This window comes from Centropristis striata, chromosome 2 (genome assembly GCF_030273125.1).
Source record: "Centropristis striata isolate RG_2023a ecotype Rhode Island chromosome 2, C.striata_1.0, whole genome shotgun sequence".
In the NCBI taxonomy this organism is placed as follows: Eukaryota; Metazoa; Chordata; class Actinopteri; order Perciformes; family Serranidae; genus Centropristis; species Centropristis striata.
Window position 1 is genome coordinate 19,608,104 of NC_081518.1, and position 26,456 is coordinate 19,634,559.

The 26,456-nt window shown below is 49.0% G+C and overlaps 1 protein-coding gene, 11 non-coding genes and 1 pseudogene across 12 annotated transcripts; 12 read left to right on the plus strand and 1 right to left on the minus strand.

Annotated features, from left to right (window-relative positions):
* Nucleotides 1-45: 45 nt before the first annotated feature.
* On the plus strand, nt 46-229 carry LOC131960952 (U2 spliceosomal RNA). Its single transcript, XR_009389805.1, has one exon. It is a non-coding gene; the product is annotated as a U2 spliceosomal RNA (small nuclear RNA).
* A 511-nt stretch (nt 230-740) lies between these two features.
* On the plus strand, nt 741-904 carry LOC131959686 (U1 spliceosomal RNA). The gene has a single exon (XR_009389508.1). It is a non-coding gene; the product is annotated as a U1 spliceosomal RNA (small nuclear RNA).
* Nucleotides 905-1,516: 612 nt separating this feature from the next.
* LOC131960603 (U2 spliceosomal RNA) lies at nt 1,517-1,707 on the plus strand. Its single transcript, XR_009389712.1, has one exon. It is a non-coding gene; the product is annotated as a U2 spliceosomal RNA (small nuclear RNA).
* Nucleotides 1,708-2,217: 510 nt separating this feature from the next.
* LOC131959699 (U1 spliceosomal RNA) lies at nt 2,218-2,381 on the plus strand. The gene has a single exon (XR_009389511.1). It is a non-coding gene; the product is annotated as a U1 spliceosomal RNA (small nuclear RNA).
* Nucleotides 2,382-2,993: 612 nt separating this feature from the next.
* On the plus strand, nt 2,994-3,184 carry LOC131960610 (U2 spliceosomal RNA). The gene has a single exon (XR_009389713.1). It is a non-coding gene; the product is annotated as a U2 spliceosomal RNA (small nuclear RNA).
* A 510-nt stretch (nt 3,185-3,694) lies between these two features.
* LOC131959832 (U1 spliceosomal RNA) lies at nt 3,695-3,829 on the plus strand (annotated as a pseudogene).
* A 7,954-nt stretch (nt 3,830-11,783) lies between these two features.
* Nucleotides 11,784-13,101, minus strand: LOC131988962 (uncharacterized). Its single transcript, XM_059354120.1, has 5 exons — nt 12,936-13,101; nt 12,703-12,832; nt 12,250-12,604; nt 11,880-12,171; nt 11,784-11,791 (listed from the first exon to the last, which is right to left on the minus strand). The coding sequence occupies exons 1-5, from the start codon at nt 13,099-13,101 to the stop codon at nt 11,784-11,786; spliced, it is 951 nt and encodes a 316-aa protein (XP_059210103.1).
* A 1,929-nt stretch (nt 13,102-15,030) lies between these two features.
* Nucleotides 15,031-15,221, plus strand: LOC131960622 (U2 spliceosomal RNA). The gene has a single exon (XR_009389716.1). It is a non-coding gene; the product is annotated as a U2 spliceosomal RNA (small nuclear RNA).
* A 510-nt stretch (nt 15,222-15,731) lies between these two features.
* On the plus strand, nt 15,732-15,895 carry LOC131959746 (U1 spliceosomal RNA). The gene has a single exon (XR_009389522.1). It is a non-coding gene; the product is annotated as a U1 spliceosomal RNA (small nuclear RNA).
* A 612-nt stretch (nt 15,896-16,507) lies between these two features.
* Nucleotides 16,508-16,698, plus strand: LOC131960629 (U2 spliceosomal RNA). The gene has a single exon (XR_009389717.1). It is a non-coding gene; the product is annotated as a U2 spliceosomal RNA (small nuclear RNA).
* Nucleotides 16,699-17,208: 510 nt separating this feature from the next.
* Nucleotides 17,209-17,372, plus strand: LOC131959764 (U1 spliceosomal RNA). The gene has a single exon (XR_009389527.1). It is a non-coding gene; the product is annotated as a U1 spliceosomal RNA (small nuclear RNA).
* A 6,202-nt stretch (nt 17,373-23,574) lies between these two features.
* On the plus strand, nt 23,575-23,759 carry LOC131960977 (U2 spliceosomal RNA). The gene has a single exon (XR_009389809.1). It is a non-coding gene; the product is annotated as a U2 spliceosomal RNA (small nuclear RNA).
* Nucleotides 23,760-24,269: 510 nt separating this feature from the next.
* LOC131959776 (U1 spliceosomal RNA) lies at nt 24,270-24,433 on the plus strand. The gene has a single exon (XR_009389529.1). It is a non-coding gene; the product is annotated as a U1 spliceosomal RNA (small nuclear RNA).
* The last annotated feature ends 2,023 nt before the right edge of the window (nt 24,434-26,456 follow it).

Sequence of the window (26,456 nt, forward strand, 5' to 3'; positions counted from 1 at the left end):
ATTGATGTGAAACTACTGTAAAATGTTTTTGGAATAAGTGTCAATAAAATTTTTCGAAAGAAAAAAAAAAAAAAAATCTGTTCTTATCAGTTTAATATCTGATACGTCCCCTACCCGGGGACCATATATTAAATTGATTTTTGGACCTGGGAGATGGAATAGGGGCTTGCTCCGTCCACTCCACGCATCGACCTGGTATTGCAGTACTTCCGGGAACGGTGCACCCCTCCTCTCTGTGTGAAATGTAAAGCACGTTCGTTCCTCTGCCTGCTCTCTCAGCTTGCGGAACTCTGCCTTCCTGTGTGGCTGATGCTGTTAGCCTGAGTATTGCCCAACCTTCTTTCTGCCCCTGGGCTATGCCAGGGCAAATGTAATAGTTTGCCAACGTGACGCTCCGTGTTGGATTTGGATACGGGGACAATGAGCAGGCCTGTCCCAGCCGATGATGTGGACTCACAATATGTGTACACTTGTTAATGCTCCAATTTCATAGTGACATTCAGTGGGCGTGAACCTTTCTGCAGTGTCCATGACTCTCATTTTAAGAGCAGGAGGCAGCAAAAAGGGAGACACGTGAAATGCATGCCTGTGCCCATAACATGAATCAAACAGGTCACTGTTTCCCAGTCTGCTTTCCACTGACCCGACATGTCAGGAGGAAGACAAACACATGCCTTCAGCACCATCAGTCAGCGTGGCGTGTCTGCTACAGGGCAGCCGATCTCTGAGCTGTGCAACTCATACTTACCTGGCAGGGGAGACACCATGATCACGAAGGTGGTTCACCCAGGGCGAGGCTCAGCCATTGCACTCCGGCCGAGCTGACCTCTGCGAATTCCCCAAATGTGGGAATCTCGACTGCATAATTTCTGGTAGTGGGGGACTGCGTTCGCGCTCTCCCCTGACATATACTGTGAAAATTAAAACAAGAGGCAACCCTCAAGTCATTCACGGGGGCTGTAAGCATTTTAGGCTGCTTGAAACGAAGCAGAGCTTACACGGTGATGCCGAGCATCAGTAAGCAGTGGTAGTACAGTACAATGGGCATATGTACGTTCAAGTGCCTGGAAATTGAAGCCCACTTCCGGATTGCTACCTTTGCGTTGAGCAACATATGCGCTAATACAAGCGCAGGAAAGCACACAGGCCTGTTGGTAAATCTTTGTCATCTTTGGTAAAACATGCGGTATTGGCTTTGCTGCTGAAATGTGCATCAGCTGCACTTTGGTGGCATGTCCACCAGGGGCTGTCAGTGCTTGATTTGCTTTCAAAAACACTGACACTGCGTCACGAACTCTAGCAACAAGCAGAGTCCCTTTTCACCCAGAGAGAGCCACAATTTGCACATTTGCTTCTCTAAGAGAACATACTTTGGAGCGATTCTGAGAGGTTTTCCTCCACTGTCGTTGGTGGTACTCTTACTCGCGCTTCCCGAAACTGCTACTTGGGTTTTGAGAACCGGCATTGAGAGTGAGTGTGCAGCCAATCCGCCCTTCACCTCCGACCCTTTGACGGCATCGCTTCTCGGCCTTTTGGCTAAGATCAAGTGTAGTATCTGTTCTTATCAGTTTAATATCTGATACGTCCCCTACCCGGGGACCATATATTAAATTGATTTTTGGACCTGGGAGATGGAATAGGGGCTTGCTCCGTCCACTCCACGCATCGACCTGGTATTGCAGTACTTCCGGGAACGGTGCACCCCTCCTCTCTGTGTGAAATGTAAAGCACGTTCGTTCCTCTGCCTGCTCTCTCAGCTTGCGGAACTCTGCCTTCCTGTGTGGCTGATGCTGTTAGCCTGAGTATTGCCCAACCTTCTTTCTGCCCCTGGGCTATGCCAGGGCAAATGTAATAGTTTGCCAACGTGACGCTCCGTGTTGGATTTGGATACGGGGACAATGAGCAGGCCTGTCCCAGCCGATGATGTGGACTCACAATATGTGTACACTTGTTAATGCTCCAATTTCATAGTGACATTCAGTGGGCGTGAACCTTTCTGCAGTGTCCATGACTCTCATTTTAAGAGCAGGAGGCAGCAAAAGGGAGACACGTGAAATGCATGCCTGTGCCCATAACATGAATCAAACAGGTCACTGTTTCCCAGTCTGCTTTCCACTGACCCGACATGTCAGGAGGAAGACAAACACATGCCTTCAGCACCATCAGTCAGCGTGGCGTGTCTGCTACAGGGCAGCCGATCTCTGAGCTGTGCAACTCATACTTACCTGGCAGGGGAGACACCATGATCACGAAGGTGGTTCACCCAGGGCGAGGCTCAGCCATTGCACTCCGGCCGAGCTGACCTCTGCGAATTCCCCAAATGTGGGAATCTCGACTGCATAATTTCTGGTAGTGGGGGACTGCGTTCGCGCTCTCCCCTGACATATACTGTGAAAATTAAAACAAGAGGCAACCCTCAAGTCATTCACGGGGGCTGTAAGCATTTTAGGCTGCTTGAAACGAAGCAGAGCTTACACGGTGATGCCGAGCATCAGTAAGCAGTGGTAGTACAGTACAATGGGCATATGTACGTTCAAGTGCCTGGAAATTGAAGCCCACTTCCGGATTGCTACCTTTGCGTTGAGCAACATATGCGCTAATACAAGCGCAGGAAAGCACACAGGCCTGTTGGTAAATCTTTGTCATCTTTGGTAAAACATGCGGTATTGGCTTTGCTGCTGAAATGTGCATCAGCTGCACTTTGGTGGCATGTCCACCAGGGGCTGTCAGTGCTTGATTTGCTTTCAAAAACACTGACACTGCGTCACGAACTCTAGCAACAAGCAGAGTCCCTTTTCACCCAGAGAGAGCCACAATTTGCACATTTGCTTCTCTAAGAGAACATACTTTGGAGCGATTCTGAGAGGTTTTCCTCCACTGTCGTTGGTGGTACTCTTACTCGCGCTTCCCGAAACTGCTACTTGGGTTTTGAGAACCGGCATTGAGAGTGAGTGTGCAGCCAATCCGCCCTTCACCTCCGACCCTTTGACGGCATCGCTTCTCGGCCTTTTGGCTAAGATCAAGTGTAGTATCTGTTCTTATCAGTTTAATATCTGATACGTCCCCTACCCGGGGACCATATATTAAATTGATTTTTGGACCTGGGAGATGGAATAGGGGCTTGCTCCGTCCACTCCACGCATCGACCTGGTATTGCAGTACTTCCGGGAACGGTGCACCCCTCCTCTCTGTGTGAAATGTAAAGCACGTTCGTTCCTCTGCCTGCTCTCTCAGCTTGCGGAACTCTGCCTTCCTGTGTGGCTGATGCTGTTAGCCTGAGTATTGCCCAACCTTCTTTCTGCCCCTGGGCTATGCCAGGGCAAATGTAATAGTTTGCCAACGTGACGCTCCGTGTTGGATTTGGATACGGGGACAATGAGCAGGCCTGTCCCAGCCGATGATGTGGACTCACAATATGTGTACACTTGTTAATGCTCCAATTTCATAGTGACATTCAGTGGGCGTGAACCTTTCTGCAGTGTCCATGACTCTCATTTTAAGAGCAGGAGGCAGCAAAAGGGAGACACGTGAAATGCATGCCTGTGCCCATAACATGAATCAAACAGGTCACTGTTTCCCAGTCTGCTTTCCACTGACCCGACATGTCAGGAGGAAGACAAACACATGCCTTCAGCACCATCAGTCAGCGTGGCGTGTCTGCTACAGGGCAGCCGATCTCTGAGCTGTGCAACTCATACTTACCTGGCAGGGGAGACACCATGATCACGAAGGTGGTTCACCCAGGGCGAGGCTCAGCCATTGCACTCCGGCCGAGCTGACCTCTGCGAACGGGGATGCGCTGAATAGGAGTGCAATTGACCCTGCACGCCATAGGCTTAGAGTCCACGTAGGTGAAACTAATTATTCTGATGTCACTGACCCACATAGTAATTTGCATATGCCTTCCCCCAGGTGTTTTGGACCAGGAAGGCCGAGGATTTGACAGCACACGTGGCTCTGACATCATCAAAACAAACAAAACAGTGACCTGTGACCTCTCTGTCAAGACTTAAAGGTATAATTACAGTGTACTGTTCTTCCTAGGCTGTCAATCAACCGAATAAAGTGTTAAATGCATTTATTGTCATACTTTTGCTATATTTCAAGTGTGTATATGAATAAAAAGCTATTCAAAAGTCATGCCATGTAATTTTTTTGCTCCCTTTCTTTCAATAAAGTATTATTATGATTATGACTCACTCCTATGCCTCTTATGCTACTTCCCTAGAAGCCATTTATTCATATGGCCCTTATGACTTGACTTGGAGGCATTTATTCCCCTATAGGCCCCCCCCCCATATCTTTACTTTAAGTTATTCTGGGACTTGTATTGCCCCTTATTTCTGATTAACTAGGCTCTATTATTGTTTAATCAATTCACAGACACTCCACGGCTCATTGTGACTGTAGCACTGACCAATTTTATTCAGTACCACAGCAAACAGCACACATGGCTCTGACATCATCAAAACAAACAAAACAGTGACCTGTGACCTCTCTGTCAAGAGTTAAAGGTATAATTACAGTGCATGAAAATGCACTGTACTGTTCTTCCTAGGCTGTCAATCAACAGAATAAAGTGTTAAATGCATTTATTGTCATACTTTTGCTATATTTCAAGTGTGTATATGAATAAAAAGCTATTCAAAAGTCATGCCATGTATTTTTTTTGCTCCCTTTCTTTCAATAAAGTATTATTATGATTATGACTCACTCCTATGCCTCTTATTCTACTTCCCTAGAAGCCATTTATTCATATGGCCCTTATGACTTGACTTGGAGGCATTTATTCCCCTATAGGCCCCCCCATATCTTTACTTTAAGTTATTCTGGGACTTGTATTGCCCCTTATTTCTGATTAACTAGGCTCTATTATTGTTTAATCAATTCACAGACACTCCACGACTCATTGTGACTGTAGCACTGACCAATTTTATTCAGTACCACAGCAAACAGCATCCAGCTGAACCAGAACACAGTAAACAGCTGATGACATGAAGGTGCATGAAGTAGGACAACAGTGTGCAGTCAGTGCAGAGAAAAACAAAAGGTGCCGCGTTAAAGGGCACTCACAGAGGGCACAGAGGACCATGAAGTGCATGGCATTGTGGAGAAAGACATAATATAATGGCACAGTTTACAGAGCATCATAGAAGTGCAATGTTAAAGGACACTTGTAAGACCAGAGCACAGAGAACACCCCCACATAAAGTGCATGAACTAGGACAACAGTGCAGAGAACAAAAGGTGCCACAGTAAAGGATAGTCACAACAACAGAACAGCCCATCTTGAAGTGCATGACATTGTGGAGCAATACATAATCGCACAGTTTACAGAGCATCACAGAAGTGCAACGTTAAAGGGCACTTGTGAGAGAACAGCCCCTGTTAAAGTGCATGAAATAGGGCAACAGTGCAGAGAACAACATGTGTCATGTTCAAGGGCAATTGTAAGACCAGAACACAGAGAACAGCCCCTGTTAAAGTGCATGAAATAGGGCAACAGCGCAGAGAACAACATGTGTCATGTGCAAGAGCCATTGTAAGACCAGAACACAGAGAACAGCCCCTGTTAAAGTGCATGAAATAGGGCAACAGTGCAGAGAACAACATGTGTCATGTGCAAGAGCCATTGTAAGACCAGAACACAGAGAACAGCCCCTGTTAAAGTGCATGAAATAGGGCAACAGTGCAGAGAACAACATGTGTCATGTTCAAGGGCAATTGTAAGACCAGAACACAGAGAACAGCCCCTGTTAAAGTGCATGAAATAGGGCAACAGCGCAGAGAACAACATGTGTCATGTGCAAGAGCCATTGTAAGACCAGAACACAGAGAACAGCCCCTGTTAAAGTGCATGAAATAGGGCAACAGTGCAGAGAACAACATGTGTCATGTGCAAGAGCCATTGTAAGACCAGAACACAGAGAACAGCCCCTGTTAAAGTGCATGAAATAGGGCAACAGTGCAGAGAACAACATGTGTCATGTTCAAGGGCAATTGTAAGACCAGAACACAGAGAACAGCCCCTGTTAAAGTGCATGAAATAGGGCAACAGCGCAGAGAACAACATGTGTCATGTGCAAGAGCCATTGTAAGACCAGAACACAGAGAACAGCCCCTGTTAAAGTGCATGAAATAGGGCAACAGTGCAGAGAACAACATGTGTCATGTGCAAGAGCCATTGTAAGACCAGAACACAGAGAACAGCCCCTGTTAAAGTGCATGAAATAGGGCAACAGTGCAGAGAACAACATGTGTCATGTGCAAGGGCAATTGTAAGACCAGAACACAGAGAACAACACACAGAACGTAGAACATGAACACAAGAACTATATACACTATTTACATTCACTTTATGGGCCCCCAGAAAGGGCATGAACAGTGCAGAGAACAAAAAGTGCTGTGTTAAAGTGCAATTGCAAGGCACAGAACAACACAGAACAGAACACAATAGTAAACACAGGAACTATGTACACTATTTACAAGGGGCCAACCATTCACTCCTCCAGTCCGTCCACAACAGAGGTGAAATGTTCATAGTTTTTGAAAACTCTGTTTTCCAGTCCCTTGGAGGGTGAACGGTGAATCGCAGGGCAATAGGTCTTTTTTTTGTACTTTTTGTGTCCCTGGATTGTTTGCCCGCACACCTTGCAGGTCGGGAGATGGTGCACCCTGGTGAGCTTCACGCCTAGCTCGGTGGGGTGGTCTGTCAGCTTCCTCTTGTACTGTGCGGATCGGGACCATGACGACCCTACCGCAGCAGCACTCTGTCCAGAGGGCGGCTGAACAGCTGGCCTGATGGACACAGGCGGAGTGACCTGCGGGATGGAGGCCTGACCAGCAGGCTGTGTGGAGGAGAGGCCCGCAGGGCAGGAGACGAGGGGCAGCAGAGGCGTGGTGACGGTGGACGGGGCAGAGCAGGAGACGAGGGGCAGCACCGGAGGAGGCCTGGTGATGGTGGAGGTGGCGGGGATTCTCCTCACCGGCAGAGGCAGGAGCTGTGGAGGAGGCTGCGGCGTCTCCAGCAGCAGGTCCGTCCGACCCCTCAACACCTTGGTGCCGGCTGTGCTGGGCGTGGGGATGTACTCCATCACGGGGTAGTCAGGTGGAGGGAGGACGTCAGGCTGGCGCGGTGCAGGAGGCAGCTGCTCACAGGACACAGACGCTCTCTTTGAGGTGGCGACTGGCTGCCTGGTGGCGTGGAGGTTGACCAGCCTCTCCTGCTTGCGGATGAAGTCTCTCACCGTCTTGATGTTGATTTTGGGGAGAGGGATGCCCGCCTTGCACAAGATCGGGTCCTCCACCAAGACCCGGTGCTGGATCCTCTCGTAGGCCTTGAGGATGCTGGTCTTCTCGGGGCTGGGGCGAGAGGCCTGAGGGGTGCGCAGCCACAGCAGCTTGACCAGCACATACATCAGCCGGTTGTGCTGCGGGCTGATGTCCTGCTGAGCTGGCGCGTACCTCTTTGCCATCTTGACGCGCTGGACCACGGCGGCATCAGCCAGGTCGTCCCTCTTTGTCCTGCAGTACAGGGTGTTGCCCCAGTGGGTTCTGTAGAGCTGGTGGTACCGCTGCGGCTGCTTGTCGTGCTCCTCTACAGCGTTCCAGGCATCCAGGACCCTGTTTCGCTGTGCGGTGTTGAGGAGCAGCTTCTGGTCCGTCAAGCCGACCTCCACCAGCGCAGCACAGAAAGCCTCCAGCTTCTGGAACCCGGGCAGAGGATTGTCACTGCAGACGTCCTCCTGTAAAACACAGAGAGAGAGAGAGAGAGACAGAGAGAGAGAGAGAGAGAAAAGTAGGTAAGTTTCAATGTATACAATGTCTTGTTTTTCAGTTTTTCACATTAACACTGTATTCTCTTCTATCAGTAGGTATTGTACTCACAAAGGCAGGAGGGTTGACCGAAGCAGTCTCGCTGCTGGTCAGCGTGATGCGGGGCTCCACATCAGTATGGTCCTCCTCCTCCTCGCTCTGGTACGCCTCGTCGGCGTCTGGGTCAGCCTCCCCAGGCTGAACGACCTCCTCCTCCGGCCCAGGACCGTCGTTGATGATCCCCTCCAGCGAGAACGCGTCCCCCGTGCTCTGGCTGAAGAGGTACTCCAGCCCGAGCAGCTCATCGGACTGGACATCAGCCGGGGCCCTGAAGTTTCGCTCCACCGGCTCGCCAAAGAGCTGCTGGCAGCGGGAGTTCAGGCGGTCGATTAGGGGCGCAGAGTACACCCGGTGGTGCCGGCCTCCACCTCCAAACACCGCGTCGGAGCTCCGGTCAGCATTCCACCTGGCGATGCCGCTTATCAGGTACACCTGATAAGGCCGCGCGGCACAGCGGGGACCTGAACATCACAACAAACAGGTATTATCAGATTAATGCAATGTGATGGAAATGTGTTTGCTGTTAAACAAGTATTTTTCCCCTTACATTACCTGGAATCATGTGGGGCAGCAATTTGTGGAACCCTTCCAGGCTGTTGCTCCCACGTAGACCCTTGTAGTAAGGGAGGTCCACGCCGTTGATGGTGGTGGTGCGGGCGACACGATACATGACCATGCCTGGTGGGTCCTGGATGCACTCCAGGTGTCGCTGCTGGGCTGCCCACATCTCGTCGATGGCCGCTGTAAACACACAAAAACACACAAACATGCATGTTGAGCTGTAGTCATTGTGTGTGTGTGTGTGTGTGTGTGTGTGTGTGTGTGTGTGTGTGAGTGAGTGTGTGAGAGGTGTGTTTTTTTCTTACCAGGGGACTTGAAGAGGCTGACGCCGCTCTCATCAAGCCCTGCCGGACCCTTCAGGTCCTCGATGAGGAGGTGGACCAGGCGAAAGGTCTCCTGGGCCCCGAGGGTGACGCGCCGGACATGGTGCTTGAGCTGGTCCCGGGAGATGTAACGCCGGACCACGACCTCATCACTCACCACCTCCATGGTGGCCGGGTCTCTGGCCCTGATGGCAGCGATGAGGAGCTGGAGGTCCTCCCGGTTGTAAGCCAGCACGGCCCCGACCAGCGCGGATTTGAACGGGCCGTACTTTGAGTGGGCCTCCGTTCGCAGAGCGGCGTCAAAGCGGTGCAGCCAGTGGAAAATGTCCAGCCTCACCACCATCCCCTCGTCCACCCAGGACTGGAAGAGCATCTCCACCGCGGTCGGACCCTGCGCTTTGCAGCAGCCGCGGTCGATGTACAGGATCTGGGGGACGGGCTGGTTAGCCAGGCGGAACCGCTCCATCACCCCACGACACATGGGCCCCAGCTTCTCCACGGACTCCTCGCAGGTGAGCACGAAGGTGACTATCTGGGAGAGCTCGTTGCCGATGCTGGTGAACCACTCAGCCGAGCCCTTGCCCTCCCCAGACAGTTTCTTCACCACCTACAACAAAACAAACAAACAAACAAACAAATACAGTTGAGTTTTGCATAATGTGATGTTTCCCTGTGAGTACTTGTATGCAACACACTTTTGGTTAACTTGCCTTCTTCGTGGAGTCCATTTTCAGGACCTTGCCAAACGTGGACAGGATCTGGCTCCTGTAGTCCTGGACGTTGTCCGCCTCGGCCAGGAGGAAGGCGTGGCGCAGGAGGTGGGCGCTGGGAACCTCTCTCGGAGGAGGTGGCGCCTGGAACTCCCCGTGGCCCAGCGCAGAGACGATGCCTCCAGGTTCCACCAGGGCCATGAGGAGGGTGGTGTAGAGGTCCTTCCTCTGGTGGTAGTCCTCCATGTGGTTCTCCTGCACCTGCCGCCACACCTTCGCCATGGTGTTGCCCTCCGTCCTGTCACGCAGGAGGCGAATGACGGTCTTGTCCACCCCTCTTCTGGCGGTCAGCACGGCCGGAAACCTGGCCCGATGAGCCTCGCTCAGCTGCTGGAGGATGGCGTTGTCCCACGCCAGCCACCGACCCATGGGACCGCTCTCTCCTCCCCTGTGAGCCTTGAGACACGGCCCGCACGACAGCACCTCTGTCGCCAGGGTGTACCAGCCCGACACATCACAGATGTGACGTACCTAAAACACACACAGACAGAGAGAGAGAGAGAGAGAGAGAGAAAGATAAAAGCTAAAACAAGACTACATCACCTATTGGCAAACACAAACCAAAACACAGAGCAAAATGCAGTGCTACTTGGATCTGAAGCGACAGTACACCACAGCAGATTATTTGAGCACGGTGACGGATCCACAGCTGAGACGAACCTTGACAAAGTACAGACTGAGTGAACACAGACTGGCTGTGGAAACAGGGAGGACCAGGAAGAGCTGGCTCCGTGCAGAGCAGAGGCTGTGCTGCCACTGCAGCCTCAGTCAGCCTGAGACAGAGCTACACTTCCTCACCAAATGTAAAAAATATGAACTAATTAGAGAAACATATTTCCAAAAATTTGAATCCGTCAAAAAAGGTTTTATAAAATGGTCAGATGAGGAAAAACTGCCGCTCCTCCTCTGGGAAGAGTCACAGAGCTCTAGATTAGCAGCACTCTATGTTTCTGCCTGTCACACACTGAGAGACAGCCAGTGACACACAGCTGTTGGTTGTTTTGTTTTTATTTTTTATTTTATTTTTTCTTCTTTTTTTTGCTGGGACAGTTAGATTGTATAAATTATATGTTGATTGTAATTCAATGATTGTAAATATCGCTTTCTTTTATTGTTATTAGTTTTTCTTTTCATCTAAAATGAATAACAGAATTATAATAATTTATTGTAAATATTGCTTTCCTTATCTTGTTATCTTTTTTTCTGATGCTTGCTTTGGCAATATATACATTGTTATGTCATGCCAATAAAGCCAATTGAATTGAATTGAATTGAATTGAAAGAGAGAGAGAGAGAGAGAGAGAGAGAGAGAGAATCACACGTCAATCACAGGTCATGTGTGTTAAGTAGTCAATGCTGATGTGTGTATTTCTCTAAGCACAGGTGTGAAGAGACTGAGCCTTACCCGGGAGTGGTAGCCAGACTTGGAGAGGTGTGTGTTGCCTCCAGCCCCAGCACACTTCTCTCCGCGCGGACACTTCAGGGAGCACCGCCACACTCCGACGGGACGCCAGAAGAAAAAGCGGCCTCGGAAAAAGGCCTGTGGAGTGGGAATGCCGCCGCTCACAAAGCCGGGTGGCTCGGGTGGGTAGAACCACATCCGGTCTGACTTCAACACACGCCGCCTTCTAATCACGCCCCTTATGTCCTTGTAGACCTGCACTGGCGTAAAGAGGCCTCGCTCGCTGTCCTCTTTCAGCCAGGGGATGTCGGCAGAGGGGATGCCGTTGGGGTCTTCCCAGAGACGCACCCAGCCTTCCAGCTCCACCTGCAAGACACAAGGTGTACAACAACACACAACATTTAGTAATTTATTTTCCATAATGCGGTCATTTTGTGAAATGCATTAACATTGCTTGTGTTTTTTGTGATTTTACACTTACAGGAGAGTCACTCTGTGACAAGGTGGTGGCAGACGCAGGCTGTGAGGTCGACGGCGGCTGTGAGGTCGACGGCGGCTGTGAGGTGGACGGCAGCTGTGAGGTCGACGGCGGCTGTGAGGTGGACGGCAGCTGTGAGGTCGACGGCGGCTGTGAGGTGGACGGCAGCTGTGAGGTCGACGGCGGCTGTGAGGTCGATGGCGGCTCCTCGGGACGAGCGTCAGGGGGTCCCTGACCAGGCGCTGTGGACGGCACGGGCGTCTGCTGCTCAGGAGGCTGCTGCTCAGAGGCAGCCTCGCTGGTGGAGGGCAGCGAGGAGGGCTGCGAGGACAGCAGGAGCTGCTTGTGCTGCTTTGAGGCAGCCAAAGTCTTCCTCACAGCCCTCCACCAGGAGGGCTGTGAGGACTTTGACTTCTTCTGCTGCTTCGGCTGCTTCGGGTGCTTTGGACGCTCAGTCGAGGCAGCCTTGCTGGTGGAGGGCGGCGAGGACGGCAGGGGCTTCTGCAGGGGCTTCTGCTGCTTGCTGGCAGACTTCTCTGGAGAAGCTGGCACGTTGGTGGAGAGTGGCGGCGGCTGTTCGGGACCCCCGGCGGACACAGGAGGCTGGCTGGTGGAGATGGGCTCTCCATGGCTCTCGAAGGTGGCGAGGGCATCCACCAGAGCAGTGTCGTCCGGAGCGTCGTCGGACCACGGCACGTGGGAGGTGGCAGCTGCTGCAGGGGCCCTTGAAGTGGCGGCGGCGGCAGCAGGAGGAGTGGCGTTCTGTGAATTACAGGTGAGTGTGAGCTTTTACATTATTATTGGGTATTGCAGTGTAGTTACAGAATGCAGTGTAGTTACCTCTTTGTCAAGTATATACTGTCTGAAGCGTTTGAGTGACTTCGAGGTGATGTCACTCTCCCGCATCAGCAGCCACTGCTTGACTGAGGTGTGGGCCTCCTGCGCCATCCTCCGCTCCTGCTCGCTGCCGGCTTTGGGGTCCGCTATGTGGCACTTGTACCACTGCCACATCTCGAGGAACGTAAACGACCGGAAACGGCCCATGCCGTAAATGGCCCTGTCTACGTTCCTCTCGAGGTGGCAGGAGATAGGTGGAAAAAGCTCCACATACTTGAGGAGGCTGTCTTTCAGCCACTCCTCATTGATCCCACGCTTCTCCGGCCGCTGGCTCTCTTTTACGTGGCGGTCAACGAGACTGAAATACACACACACACACACACACACACATTGCTGTTAGTTTCAGTGAAGGGAAAACTGTTCATGGTTTGCTTTGGTGTTCTTGTAAATGCTTACTACTTGACGTAGCCCACGTCGTTCTCGACCAGCCACTTAAAGGTCCGGCCGGTGTAGCGGCCGAAGGTCAGTACCAGCTGGCCCAGGTACTGGGCCTCAGTAGGCCTCGGCACGCCACAGCGGCTCTTTGCTGAAGACAAGACATGTTATGACCTTAGTGAACAGGCAAGCAAAAGCTCTAGTGCACCACATTGTCATTACTTGTAGTATAAATGCAATGCCAAGATGTTTACCTTCGTCGAAGGCAGTCTTGGGGTCCCTCATCCCGTCGTCCCTCGGACAGACCTGACCCCTGCCCTTCTGGGCCTTGGCTGCCTTTGAGGCCGCAAGAACACACTGCTGCCTCTCTGCCGGCAGGCTGGTGTCGTGGATGTTGAGGGCTGGCAGCAAAGTATCCATGTCCTGAAATTGGCAATAGACTTTTAGCAATATCATTATCGTTATAACCATTGCAATAGTCACTATTATTACACAAATGGAGGCAAAAGTCATAGCATTGCCACCAGAATTGAAAATATACAATTGGCAAATGTAACACGTATTAAAATTCATACAAACAAGGTGGATAGAGTTTTTTTTATGCATAAATAATGTCTCCGGGCCAAATCGCAGACGCACTTGACCGAGTCGCAGCTCGAAAGAGCGCTTGTGCATTGTCGCTGGTGTCACTCGACTTCCATGTTACAACGCTAAAAACGTTATCTGTTATCTGTTGATGTGACATTCACAAAGTAGACAGGAAAACGATATAAATATAGCCAGTCTGTATAATTTTTTCCTAAAAATAAACTTTATAGCGTTGATTAAACAAAACACCCACGGTGCAACGCGGAGATATTTACAGTTTACGGTCATCCAGCTTTAACATTATGCTAAAAACCTTGTATTATAAATAAACAGGTGATCTTGTTGATAAATTAGAGAGGTATATCGCTAGAATATGATCGTAGTAGGTAAATGCAGGCCAAAATGTACGATCGATTCCCACATTTGGGGAATTCGTAGAATTCACAACACAAGCCATTTTCTATGTGTCTATAAGTGTTTAAATTGAATAGTATATAGTTGGCTTAACTCAAAAGCTTGTAAAAAAAGTTAGCTTGGTATTCGCAGAATTCACAACACAAGCCATTTTCTATAAGTGTTTAAATTGAATAGTATATAGTTTGCTTACCTCAAAAGCTTGTAAAAAAAGTTAGCTTGGTATTCGCAGAATTCACAACACAAGCCATTTTCTATGTGTCTATAAGTGTTTAAATTGAATAGTATATAGTTTGCTTACCTCAAAAGTTTGTAAAAAAAGTTAGCTTGGTACCAAATGATGCTCGACCGTGATGGAAGGATGCAACGAAGGAAAACCAGAAAAAACCTGTCGGAGGGCGTTGATTGCTCATTTGCATACCATGCATTTGATTGGTAGTCTACGTTGGCCGGCTGAACGTAGACAGTTTGGCTCTCTGATTGGCCTAGAGTCTACGTTCAACGTAGACTCTAGGCCAATCAGAGAGCCAAACTGTGAACGTAGACAGTTTGGCTCTCTGATTGGCCTAGAGTCTACGTTGAACGTAGACTCTAGGCCAATCAGAGAGCCAAACTGTCTACGTTCAACGTAGACTGTTGCACTTCAGCTTGGACATCTTCTGCGAACTCCCCAAATGTGGGAATCTCGACTGCATAATTTCTGGTAGTGGGGGACTGCGTTCGCGCTCTCCCCTGACATATACTGTGAAAATTAAAACAAGAGGCAACCCTCAAGTCATTCACGGGGGCTGTAAGCATTTTAGGCTGCTTGAAACGAAGCAGAGCTTACACGGTGATGCCGAGCATCAGTAAGCAGTGGTAGTACAGTACAATGGGCATATGTACGTTCAAGTGCCTGGAAATTGAAGCCCACTTCCGGATTGCTACCTTTGCGTTGAGCAACATATGCGCTAATACAAGCGCAGGAAAGCACACAGGCCTGTTGGTAAATCTTTGTCATCTTTGGTAAAACATGCGGTATTGGCTTTGCTGCTGAAATGTGCATCAGCTGCACTTTGGTGGCATGTCCACCAGGGGCTGTCAGTGCTTGATTTGCTTTCAAAAACACTGACACTGCGTCACGAACTCTAGCAACAAGCAGAGTCCCTTTTCACCCAGAGAGAGCCACAATTTGCACATTTGCTTCTCTAAGAGAACATACTTTGGAGCGATTCTGAGAGGTTTTCCTCCACTGTCGTTGGTGGTACTCTTACTCGCGCTTCCCGAAACTGCTACTTGGGTTTTGAGAACCGGCATTGAGAGTGAGTGTGCAGCCAATCCGCCCTTCACCTCCGACCCTTTGACGGCATCGCTTCTCGGCCTTTTGGCTAAGATCAAGTGTAGTATCTGTTCTTATCAGTTTAATATCTGATACGTCCCCTACCCGGGGACCATATATTAAATTGATTTTTGGACCTGGGAGATGGAATAGGGGCTTGCTCCGTCCACTCCACGCATCGACCTGGTATTGCAGTACTTCCGGGAACGGTGCACCCCTCCTCTCTGTGTGAAATGTAAAGCACGTTCGTTCCTCTGCCTGCTCTCTCAGCTTGCGGAACTCTGCCTTCCTGTGTGGCTGATGCTGTTAGCCTGAGTATTGCCCAACCTTCTTTCTGCCCCTGGGCTATGCCAGGGCAAATGTAATAGTTTGCCAACGTGACGCTCCGTGTTGGATTTGGATACGGGGACAATGAGCAGGCCTGTCCCAGCCGATGATGTGGACTCACAATATGTGTACACTTGTTAATGCTCCAATTTCATAGTGACATTCAGTGGGCGTGAACCTTTCTGCAGTGTCCATGACTCTCATTTTAAGAGCAGGAGGCAGCAAAAGGGAGACACGTGAAATGCATGCCTGTGCCCATAACATGAATCAAACAGGTCACTGTTTCCCAGTCTGCTTTCCACTGACCCGACATGTCAGGAGGAAGACAAACACATGCCTTCAGCACCATCAGTCAGCGTGGCGTGTCTGCTACAGGGCAGCCGATCTCTGAGCTGTGCAACTCATACTTACCTGGCAGGGGAGACACCATGATCACGAAGGTGGTTCACCCAGGGCGAGGCTCAGCCACTGCACTCCGGCCGAGCTGACCTCTGCGAATTCCCCAAATGTGGGAATCTCGACTGCATAATTTCTGGTAGTGGGGGACTGCGTTCGCGCTCTCCCCTGACATATACTGTGAAAATTAAAACAAGAGGCAACCCTCAAGTCATTCACGGGGGCTGTAAGCATTTTAGGCTGCTTGAAACGAAGCAGAGCTTACACGGTGATGCCGAGCATCAGTAAGCAGTGGTAGTACAGTACAATGGGCATATGTACGTTCAAGTGCCTGGAAATTGAAGCCCACTTCCGGATTGCTACCTTTGCGTTGAGCAACATATGCGCTAATACAAGCGCAGGAAAGCACACAGGCCTGTTGGTAAATCTTTGTCATCTTTGGTAAAACATGCGGTATTGGCTTTGCTGCTGAAATGTGCATCAGCTGCACTTTGGTGGCATGTCCACCAGGGGCTGTCAGTGCTTGATTTGCTTTCAAAAACACTGACACTGCGTCACGAACTCTAGCAACAAGCAGAGTCCCTTTTCACCCAGAGAGAGCCACAATTTGCACATTTGCTTCTCTAAGAGAACATACTTTGGAGCGATTCTGAGAGGTTTTCCTCCACTGTCGTTGGTGGTACTCTTACTCGCGCTTCCCGAAACTGCTACTTGGGTTTTGAGAACCGGCATTGAGAGTGAGTGTGCAGCCAATCCGCCCTTCACCTCCGACCCTTTGACGGCATCGCTTCTCGGCCTTTTGGCTAAGATCAAGTGTAGTATCTGTTCTTATCAGTTTAATATCTGATACGTCCCCTACCCGGGGACCATATATTAAATTGATTTTTGGACCTGGGAGATGGAATAGGGGCTTGCTCCGTCCACTCCACGCATCGACCTGGTATTGCAGTACTTCCGGGAACGGTGCACCCCTCCTCTCTATGTGAAATGTAAAGCACGTTCGTTCCTCTGCCTGCTCTCTCAGCTTGCGGAACTCTGCCTTCCTGTGTGGCTGATGCTGTTAGCCTGAGTATTGCCCAACCTTCTTTCTGCCCCTGGGCTATGCCAGGGCAAATGTAATAGTTTGCCAACGTGACGCTCCGTGTTGGATTTGGATACGGGGACAATGAGCAGGCCTGTCCCAGCCGATGATGTGGACTCACAATATGTGTACACTTGTTAATGCTCCAATTTCATAGTGACATTCAGTGGGCGTGAACCTTTCTGCAGTGTCCATGACTCTCATTTTAAGAGCAGGAGGCAGCAAAAGGGAGACACGTGAAATGCATGCCTGTGCCCATAACATGAATCAAACAGGTCACTGTTTCCCAGTCTGCTTTCCACTGACCCGACATGTCAGGAGGAAGACAAACACATGCCTTCAGCACCATCAGTCAGCGTGGCGTGTCTGCTACAGGGCAGCCGATCTCTGAGCTGTGCAACTCATACTTACCTGGCAGGGGAGACACCATGATCACGAAGGTGGTTCACCCAGGGCGAGGCTCAGCCATTGCACTCCGGCCGAGCTGACTTCTGCGAATTCCCCAAATGTGGGAATCTCGACTGCATAATTTCTGCTAGTGGGGGACTGCGTTCGCGCTCTCCCCTGACATATACTGTGAAAATTAAAACAAGAGGCAACCCTCAAGTCATTCACGGGGGCTGTAAGCATTTTAGGCTGCTTGAAACGAAGCAGAGCTTACACGGTGATGCCGAGCATCAGTAAGAAGTGGTAGTACAGTACAATGGGCATATGTACGTTCAAGTGCCTGGAAATTGAAGCCCACTTCCGGATTGCTACCTTTGCGTTGAGCAACATATGCGCTAATACAAGCGCAGGAAAGCACACAGGCCTGTTGGTAAATCTTTGTCATCTTTGGTAAAACATGCGGTATTGGCTTTGCTGCTGAAATGTGCATCAGCTGCACTTTGGTGGCATGTCCACCAGGGGCTGTCAGTGCTTGATTTGCTTTCAAAAACACTGACACTGCGTCACGAACTCTAGCAACAAGCAGAGTCCCTTTTCACCCAGAGAGAGCCACAATTTGCACATTTGCTTCTCTAAGAGAACATACTTTGGAGCGATTCTGAGAGGTTTTCCTCCACTGTCGTTGGTGGTACTCTTACTCGCGCTTCCCGAAACTGCTACTTGGGTTTTGAGAACCGGCATTGAGAGTGAGTGTGCAGCCAATCCGCCCTTCACCTCCGACCCTTTGACGGCATCGCTTCTCGGCCTTTTGGCTAAGACTGCGATCGCTTCTATTCGGTTGTCAAACCTCAGCCTGGCAGTGGCTCTGGTGCTTAGCCGGTGGAAGTAAATTGTGCTGTATATGTGAATAAGAACGGATACTCTTGTAGTTGTCTTTTTTTCTTTTTGCATACAGGTATCGTTGGCTCAGAGGACTTCTTCCCTGCAACTTGTTTCAACATCTCTCAGCTGCAAAAGAGGAAAGTCTCCCTGAGCTTTTATTTATTTATTGTCTTTTAGCCTTTTTATCTGGCCCTTTTAGTCCACTTTTTAATTTGTTGGTTTTAGGCAAATTTTTAAGTGTTTTTAGTTTTCCTTTTCCCCATAGTGTGTGGTGCCTCCACCATGTCGGCCAACCATGCCGGCATGCGGAGGCACCACAGCGTCCGTTTCACATTTAAAGAGAAAGATGGTAAACCCCTGGGTCCAATGTCAAGACTTGACTTTTCCAGGAGGTTTATACAAAAAATATTGAAGTTTCGACCTGAGGACATCAACTGTATTGTGACACTACCGATGAACAAAGGTTTTGATGTAAGCTTTCGCACGGCCATGACTTTTCGAGAATTTTGCAACCGGTTTGAGACTGAGAAACCCCAGTTCTCCGCTTTCAACGTAGAGAAGCTGACTGACAATACATTTAAAACTGTCATTGTCAAGATGTTCAATGAAACAGTGAATGCGGACGACATTTGTCATTGGCTGGGTAGATTTTGCACTGTGAAAGGCCAGGCTACCAAGGTGAGAGATGAAGATGGCATTTGGACTTGTGCCTGGAGGGTCCCCATCCAACAATGGCAGGACCCCCAGGGCTTCCAGGGCTTGAAACATCTGCCATCCATGATAGTCTTGGGTAACAACAGGGGCTACATCCACTACCAGGGACAGCCCAAGCTCTGCCGCAAGTGTGGTGAGCAAGGGCACCTGGTAGAAGCATGCCAGAAAACAGTGTGTGGTAAATGCAGAGAAATTGGTCATACCTTTGAGGAATGTACCAATGGCAGAAAGTGCAATCTTTGTGGAGAAACAAACCACCTCTTCAGAGATTGCCCAAAGTCTTTTGCCAACAAACTGAAAGCCACAAAACAAAATGGCAGACAAGAGGAGCCATTTCAAGAGCTGTTTGAGGATGGGCTTGAAAATTCAAACCTCCCGCCAAAACCTGTGACTGGTGAACAGGAATCAGGTGAGGTGGGAGAAGGGGAGGGGCCTGCATGTGCCCCACCGATAGAGAACGGAGAAGAAGGGGCAATGCAGGCAGAAGGCGGAGCTTGTCCAGAAAAGGAAAAGGAACAGCCACAGGATGACAGCGAGGATGCCTCCCTCCCCAACGCCCAAGAAGCTAAGAGGCCCTTATCGGAATTGTCTTCTGAGTCTCCTGGAGTCTCAGAAAAGAGGGCAAGAGCTGGATACTCCTCAGACAGTCCAACTGTGGAGGAGTCCAGAGTCTTTCCCTCCAATTCCCCAAATGAGGTCTCTTTCCTCAGTATAGCTCTAAGATCAACCCCTAAGGACTCCAGCAGCAAACGAGAGGAGCTTTCAACCCCCGGAGTCCGACAGGGTAGCGGAGCGCAACCCCTTCACCTTTCCCCCATAAGGCTGAAGGAAGAGCTCCATACACAAGCATCAGATCTTAAAAAGACTTTTTAACATTGACTATCCCCTCTGCTTCCTATTAAAATGTCATACGTGTTATTTTTAACCATACTCATGACACTCACCTTCTCTACCATCAATGTGAGAAGTGTGAAGTCGAGAGTTAGAGCCCAGAGTGTTTTATCTTTTCTAGACACTGTTAAGTCAGATGTGTTTTTATTACAGGAGTGTGGCCTCCCCTTTTTAAAGTCATACACACAATGGAAGAATTTATGGCCAAATACATCCCTATGGTCCGGATCAAATGAAAACAAAAATGATGGAGTAGCCATTTTAATTAAAAACCCTCTTGTCTTGGTGAAGGGAAGCACAGTGGTGAGAGATGGCCGGGCACTTTTAGCACAATTGACTTTTATGGGAAAGGATTTTAACATCCTAAATATTTATGGTTTTATAGACAAAAATGACAGGTATGACTTTTTAGAAGACTTGCAGTCCCACATGCTAGGCAGGGCACCATTAGTCGTAGGGGGAGATTTTAACTGTATCTTAAGCAGAAATGATAGAAAAGGAGCGGGAGAAGATTTTAAGGTTGACAAAACATCAGTTTTATTGCAGAATATGTGTAGGGATTTTAAACTGCTGGACTGTTTTAAAACAATGCATCCCAGAGAGGAGGGCTTCACCTGGTGCAGTGGTGATGGCACCAGAGCCTCTCGCATAGACTACCTTTTATCCCGTGATTGCCCACCAACTGATGCTAGATTGACACCTGTTTTCTTTTCTGATCACGCTATGCTTTCATGCACCCTCTCACTACCTTCTGGTGTGACTTTTGGAAGTGGTCTGTGGAAGCTCAACTGCTCCCTTTTAAAAGATAGGGAGGTAGTTAGGCAGTTCAGGGAGCAGTACCAAGAGTGGCAGACCCTTCAAGACTTTTACGAGACACGTGCACACTGGTGGGAAATGGTGAAGGGAAGGACTCAGACTTTCTTTAGACAGGTAGGGAAGAAGAAAAAGGATAAGGAAAAACGATGCATGCTGGGACTGCAAAAAAGACTTCAGTGCTATTTTAATCTAAACCAACAGGGGATGGATTTTAATGAAGAGATTAAACAAATCAAAAGAGAAATGTTGGTTTTAGCAGAAATTAAAAGTAAAGGCATCATAATAAGAAGCAAAGAAAGGGACATAGAAGAAGGGGAAAAATGCACAAGATACTTTTTTAAGAAAATTTTAAGTAAAGGGGGAACCATTTTAAAACTGAAAAACCAGCAGGGAAATACAGCAGAATCAACAAAAGAAATCAAGGAGCATATTGAACATTTCTACACTGAACTATATGGAAACAAGCCCGTAAGAAATGACACCATCAGGGAAGTTTTAAAATCAATTGAAAAAACAATAAGCAACAGTGTGCTTTTAACCCAGGATTTTACTATGTTTGAGCTAAATAAATGCTTCCAGAGTTTTAAACCAGGGAAGTCTCCAGGAGAAGATGGGCTACCTCTTGAATTTTATTCGACCTTTTGGGACATTTTAGCACCTGACTTGCTTGCTGTTTTTATGGACTTGGAGCAACTTGACCGACTTCCTGATAGTTTTAGAGTAGGGATAGTGACCCTCCTCCACAAAGACAAAGACAAGACGGACTTAAGGAACTGGAGACCGATCACACTTTTAAATGTTGACTGTAAATTTTTTAGCAAAATTTTAGCATCACGTATGTCCTTGTTTTTAGATGAGCTAATCCACCCGGATCAAGCCTGTGCCGTCCCGGGGAGGAAGATCACTGACAGCCTCGTACTGATCCGAGACACCATCTGCTATGCGAGAGACAGAAACATCCGGCTAATAGTCCTAAATTTAGACTTTGAGAAAGCCTTTGATCGGGTCTCGCACCAGTACCTCTTTGAGGTACTGCCAAAAATGGGGTTCCCAGAGAGGTTTGTAGCTTGGGTGGGATTGCTGTACAGGGACATAACCAGCAGATTCGTCGTTAACGGGCATCTGACAAACGCAGTCAATATAAACTGCGGTGTCCGTCAGGGTTGTCCGTTATCTGCCCTCCTCTACGTTACTTGTATAGAACCACTGGCACAGGTCTTGAGAAGGGACAAATGGATCAATGGGGTAAGAGTCCCAGGGAGTGGGGGACTCGTATCCAAATGCATTTTATATATGGACGACATTAACATTTTATGCACTGATCTTTTATCTGTCAACAGGACGATGGACGTGACTGACTGGTTTGGACAGGCCTCTGGGTCAAAGCTAAACCGAAATAAGACCCAAGCCCTTTTATATGGACCATGGACTGCCAACGAGACAACAGGACTCCCCCTGACTGTGACACAAACGGACCTAAAAATACTCGGGGTCAAATTCGATAGGGAGGGGGGAGGGAAAACAAATTGGCCAGACATGGTAGGGAAAGTCAGACAGAAACTTGGGTACTGGGGATTGAGGGGACTGACTTTGGAAGGAAAGGTTTTAATCATCAAGGCAGTGATTTTACCTTTGCTTTTACTAATCAGTTCTGTTTTTATCCCACCCAGGAGAGTTTTATTAGATCTTGACCGAGCTGTGTTTTACTTCCTGTGGGGCTCCAAGTGGGAAAGACTCGCCAGGACGGTGATGAAATGGCCAAAGGAGAAAGGAGGAAAAGGAGTCCCGGACCTGAACCTGTTTTTAGGAAGCAGATATACAGCAAGTCACATCAAAGCCGCCATAGCCCCATCCAGAAACCCCAAAACGGCAGCAATGACAAGGTTCTGGATGGGGTCCTACCTAAGAAACCTAAAGCTTTTAAACCCTGATCTAAAAGTACCTGTGTCTTTTAACCTGCCGCCAGCCTATGCTTTTATTAAGACATTTTTAAAGCATTTTAACCTGGAGCAGGAGGAGTTGCATGTTTTATCTCACCATCGTCTTTTGATATCTGTTGTACAGGAGCGGGAACCAGTGTGTCCAGTGCGTGGGCTTGCATTTGGTGAGCCCTCAACAGTTTGGCACAACGTGAACCATTCCGCTCTCCCAAACAGACTCCGGGACCTGTCATGGATGGTGGCTCATGAGATCCTCCCAGTCAGGTCCGTAATGGACTCCCGGGGCATGGCAACGCTCTCAACCTGCCCCCGACCAGGCTGTGGAGAGCCTGAGTCGGTGAGACATCTGCTCTGGGAGTGCAGCGCTGCTGTAGACCTGTGGGCAATGGCCGGCTCCTTACAATTCCCGTACTTACCAGCAAGGGAGGTCCTTACAGCACAACTGGTGCTGTATGGGGTGGGCCACAGAAGCCGAACGGGCAACTTCGCGAATCAGTGGCTCACCCTAGCCGCCATAAAAGAAGCCATATGGACCTCCAGAGACTTGCTGGTAAGAAGGCGCAAGCAGATCCCCCCCGTGGCTGTGATCCGGATGGCAGCAGCAATGGCCCATGCGGCCAGAGCTGCAGGCCGCAGGCCTAGGACACAGCCACAAAGAAGAATCGCCTCTGCGCCCATTCGGACGAAGGAGCCGGAGCCACACAGGAAAAGGTCTCAGCAGCGACGGCCTGACTCTCCGGGTGAGGCAGGTGGGAAGGAGCAAAAGGGTGAGGATCTCCTCTGAGCACCAACACAGCATCCCGGAAGGAAACTGATTGGGGGAGCGGAATGAGTGTATCCTTGCGAAGACACACTGCGCTCCTGTACAACAGCAGACATTGTCAAACCTTTCAACAAATGAACTCCTATTTTAAAGGCTTTTAACATGGACACTTAAACAAGCTGACACATGTAATATATTGTATATTTTATGTAACTTATTACAACTTATTTTCTGTATGACCTTTTAATTCGTTTTAACGTTTTAATATGGTTTTACAGATTTTGCAGAATTGTTGTATTTAAGTCTATTTATTGTATTTAAAAAAACTGAATTTACGTGTGGTATTGATGTGAAACTACTGTAAAATGTTTTTGGAATAAGTGTCAATAAAATTTTTCGAAAGAAAAAATCTGTTCTTATCAGTTTAATATCTGATACGTCCCCTACCCGGGACCATATATTAAATTGATTTTTGGACCTGGGAGATGGAATAGGGGCTTGCTCCGTCCACTCCACGCATCGACCTGGTATTGCAGTACTTCCGGGAACGGTGCACCCCTCCTCTCTATGTGAAATGTAAAGCACGTTCGTTCCTCTGCCTGCTCTCTCAGCTTGCGGAACTCTGCCTTCCTGTGTGGCTGATGCTGTTAGCCTGAGTATTGCCCAACCTTCTTTCTGCCCCTGGGCTATGCCAGGGCAAATGTAATAGTTTGCCAACGTGACGCTCCGTGTTGGATTTGGATACGGGGACAATGAGCAGGCCTGTCCCAGCCGATGATGTGGACTCACAATATGTGTACACTTGTTAATGCTCCAATTTCATAGTGACATTCAGTGGGCGTGAACCTTTCTGCAGTGTCCATGACTCTCATTTTAAGAGCAGGAGGCAGCAAAAGGGAGACACGTGAAATGCATGCCTGTGCCCATAACATGAATCAAACAGGTCACTGTTTCCCAGTCTGCTTTCCACTGACCCGACATGTCAGGAGGAAGACAAACACATGCCTTCAGCACCATCAGTCAGCGTGGCGTGTCTGCTACAGGGCAGCCGATCTCTGAGCTGTGCAACTCATACTTACCTGGCAGGGGAGACACCATGATCACGAAGGTGGTTCACCCAGGGCGAGGCTCAGCCATTGCACTCCGGCCGAGCTGACTTCTGCGAATTCCCCAAATGTGGGAATCTCGACTGCATAATTTCTGCTAGTGGGGGACTGCGTTCGCGCTCTCCCCTGACATATACTGTGAAAATTAAAACAAGAGGCAACCCTCAAGTCATTCACGGGGGCTGTAAGCATTTTAGGCTGCTTGAAACGAAGCAGAGCTTACACGGTGATGCCGAGCATCAGTAAGAAGTGGTAGTACAGTACAATGGGCATATGTACGTTCAAGTGCCTGGAAATTGAAGCCCACTTCCGGATTGCTACCTTTGCGTTGAGCAACATATGCGCTAATACAAGCGCAGGAAAGCACACAGGCCTGTTGGTAAATCTTTGTCATCTTTGGTAAAACATGCGGTATTGGCTTTGCTGCTGAAATGTGCATCAGCTGCACTTTGGTGGCATGTCCACCAGGGGCTGTCAGTGCTTGATTTGCTTTCAAAAACACTGACACTGCGTCACGAACTCTAGCAACAAGCAGAGTCCCTTTTCACCCAGAGAGAGCCACAATTTGCACATTTGCTTCTCTAAGAGAACATACTTTGGAGCGATTCTGAGAGGTTTTCCTCCACTGTCGTTGGTGGTACTCTTACTCGCGCTTCCCGAAACTGCTACTTGGGTTTTGAGAACCGGCATTGAGAGTGAGTGTGCAGCCAATCCGCCCTTCACCTCCGACCCTTTGACGGCATCGCTTCTCGGCCTTTTGGCTAAGACTGCGATCGCTTCTATTCGGTTGTCAAACCTCAGCCTGGCAGTGGCTCTGGTGCTTAGCCGGTGGAAGTAAATTGTGCTGTATATGTGAATAAGAACGGATACTCTTGTAGTTGTCTTTTTTTCTTTTTGCATACAGGTATCGTTGGCTCAGAGGACTTCTTCCCTGCAACTTGTTTCAACATCTCTCAGCTGCAAAAGAGGAAAGTCTCCCTGAGCTTTTATTTATTTATTGTCTTTTAGCCTTTTTATCTGGCCCTTTTAGTCCACTTTTTAATTTGTTGGTTTTAGGCAAATTTTTAAGTGTTTTTAGTTTTCCTTTTCCCCATAGTGTGTGGTGCCTCCACCATGTCGGCCAACCATGCCGGCATGCGGAGGCACCACAGCGTCCGTTTCACATTTAAAGAGAAAGATGGTAAACCCCTGGGTCCAATGTCAAGACTTGACTTTTCCAGGAGGTTTATACAAAAAATATTGAAGTTTCGACCTGAGGACATCAACTGTATTGTGACACTACCGATGAACAAAGGTTTTGATGTAAGCTTTCGCACGGCCATGACTTTTCGAGAATTTTGCAACCGGTTTGAGACTGAGAAACCCCAGTTCTCCGCTTTCAACGTAGAGAAGCTGACTGACAATACATTTAAAACTGTCATTGTCAAGATGTTCAATGAAACAGTGAATGCGGACGACATTTGTCATTGGCTGGGTAGATTTTGCACTGTGAAAGGCCAGGCTACCAAGGTGAGAGATGAAGATGGCATTTGGACTTGTGCCTGGAGGGTCCCCATCCAACAATGGCAGGACCCCCAGGGCTTCCAGGGCTTGAAACATCTGCCATCCATGATAGTCTTGGGTAACAACAGGGGCTACATCCACTACCAGGGACAGCCCAAGCTCTGCCGCAAGTGTGGTGAGCAAGGGCACCTGGTAGAAGCATGCCAGAAAACAGTGTGTGGTAAATGCAGAGAAATTGGTCATACCTTTGAGGAATGTACCAATGGCAGAAAGTGCAATCTTTGTGGAGAAACAAACCACCTCTTCAGAGATTGCCCAAAGTCTTTTGCCAACAAACTGAAAGCCACAAAACAAAATGGCAGACAAGAGGAGCCATTTCAAGAGCTGTTTGAGGATGGGCTTGAAAATTCAAACCTCCCGCCAAAACCTGTGACTGGTGAACAGGAATCAGGTGAGGTGGGAGAAGGGGAGGGGCCTGCATGTGCCCCACCGATAGAGAACGGAGAAGAAGGGGCAATGCAGGCAGAAGGCGGAGCTTGTCCAGAAAAGGAAAAGGAACAGCCACAGGATGACAGCGAGGATGCCTCCCTCCCCAACGCCCAAGAAGCTAAGAGGCCCTTATCGGAATTGTCTTCTGAGTCTCCTGGAG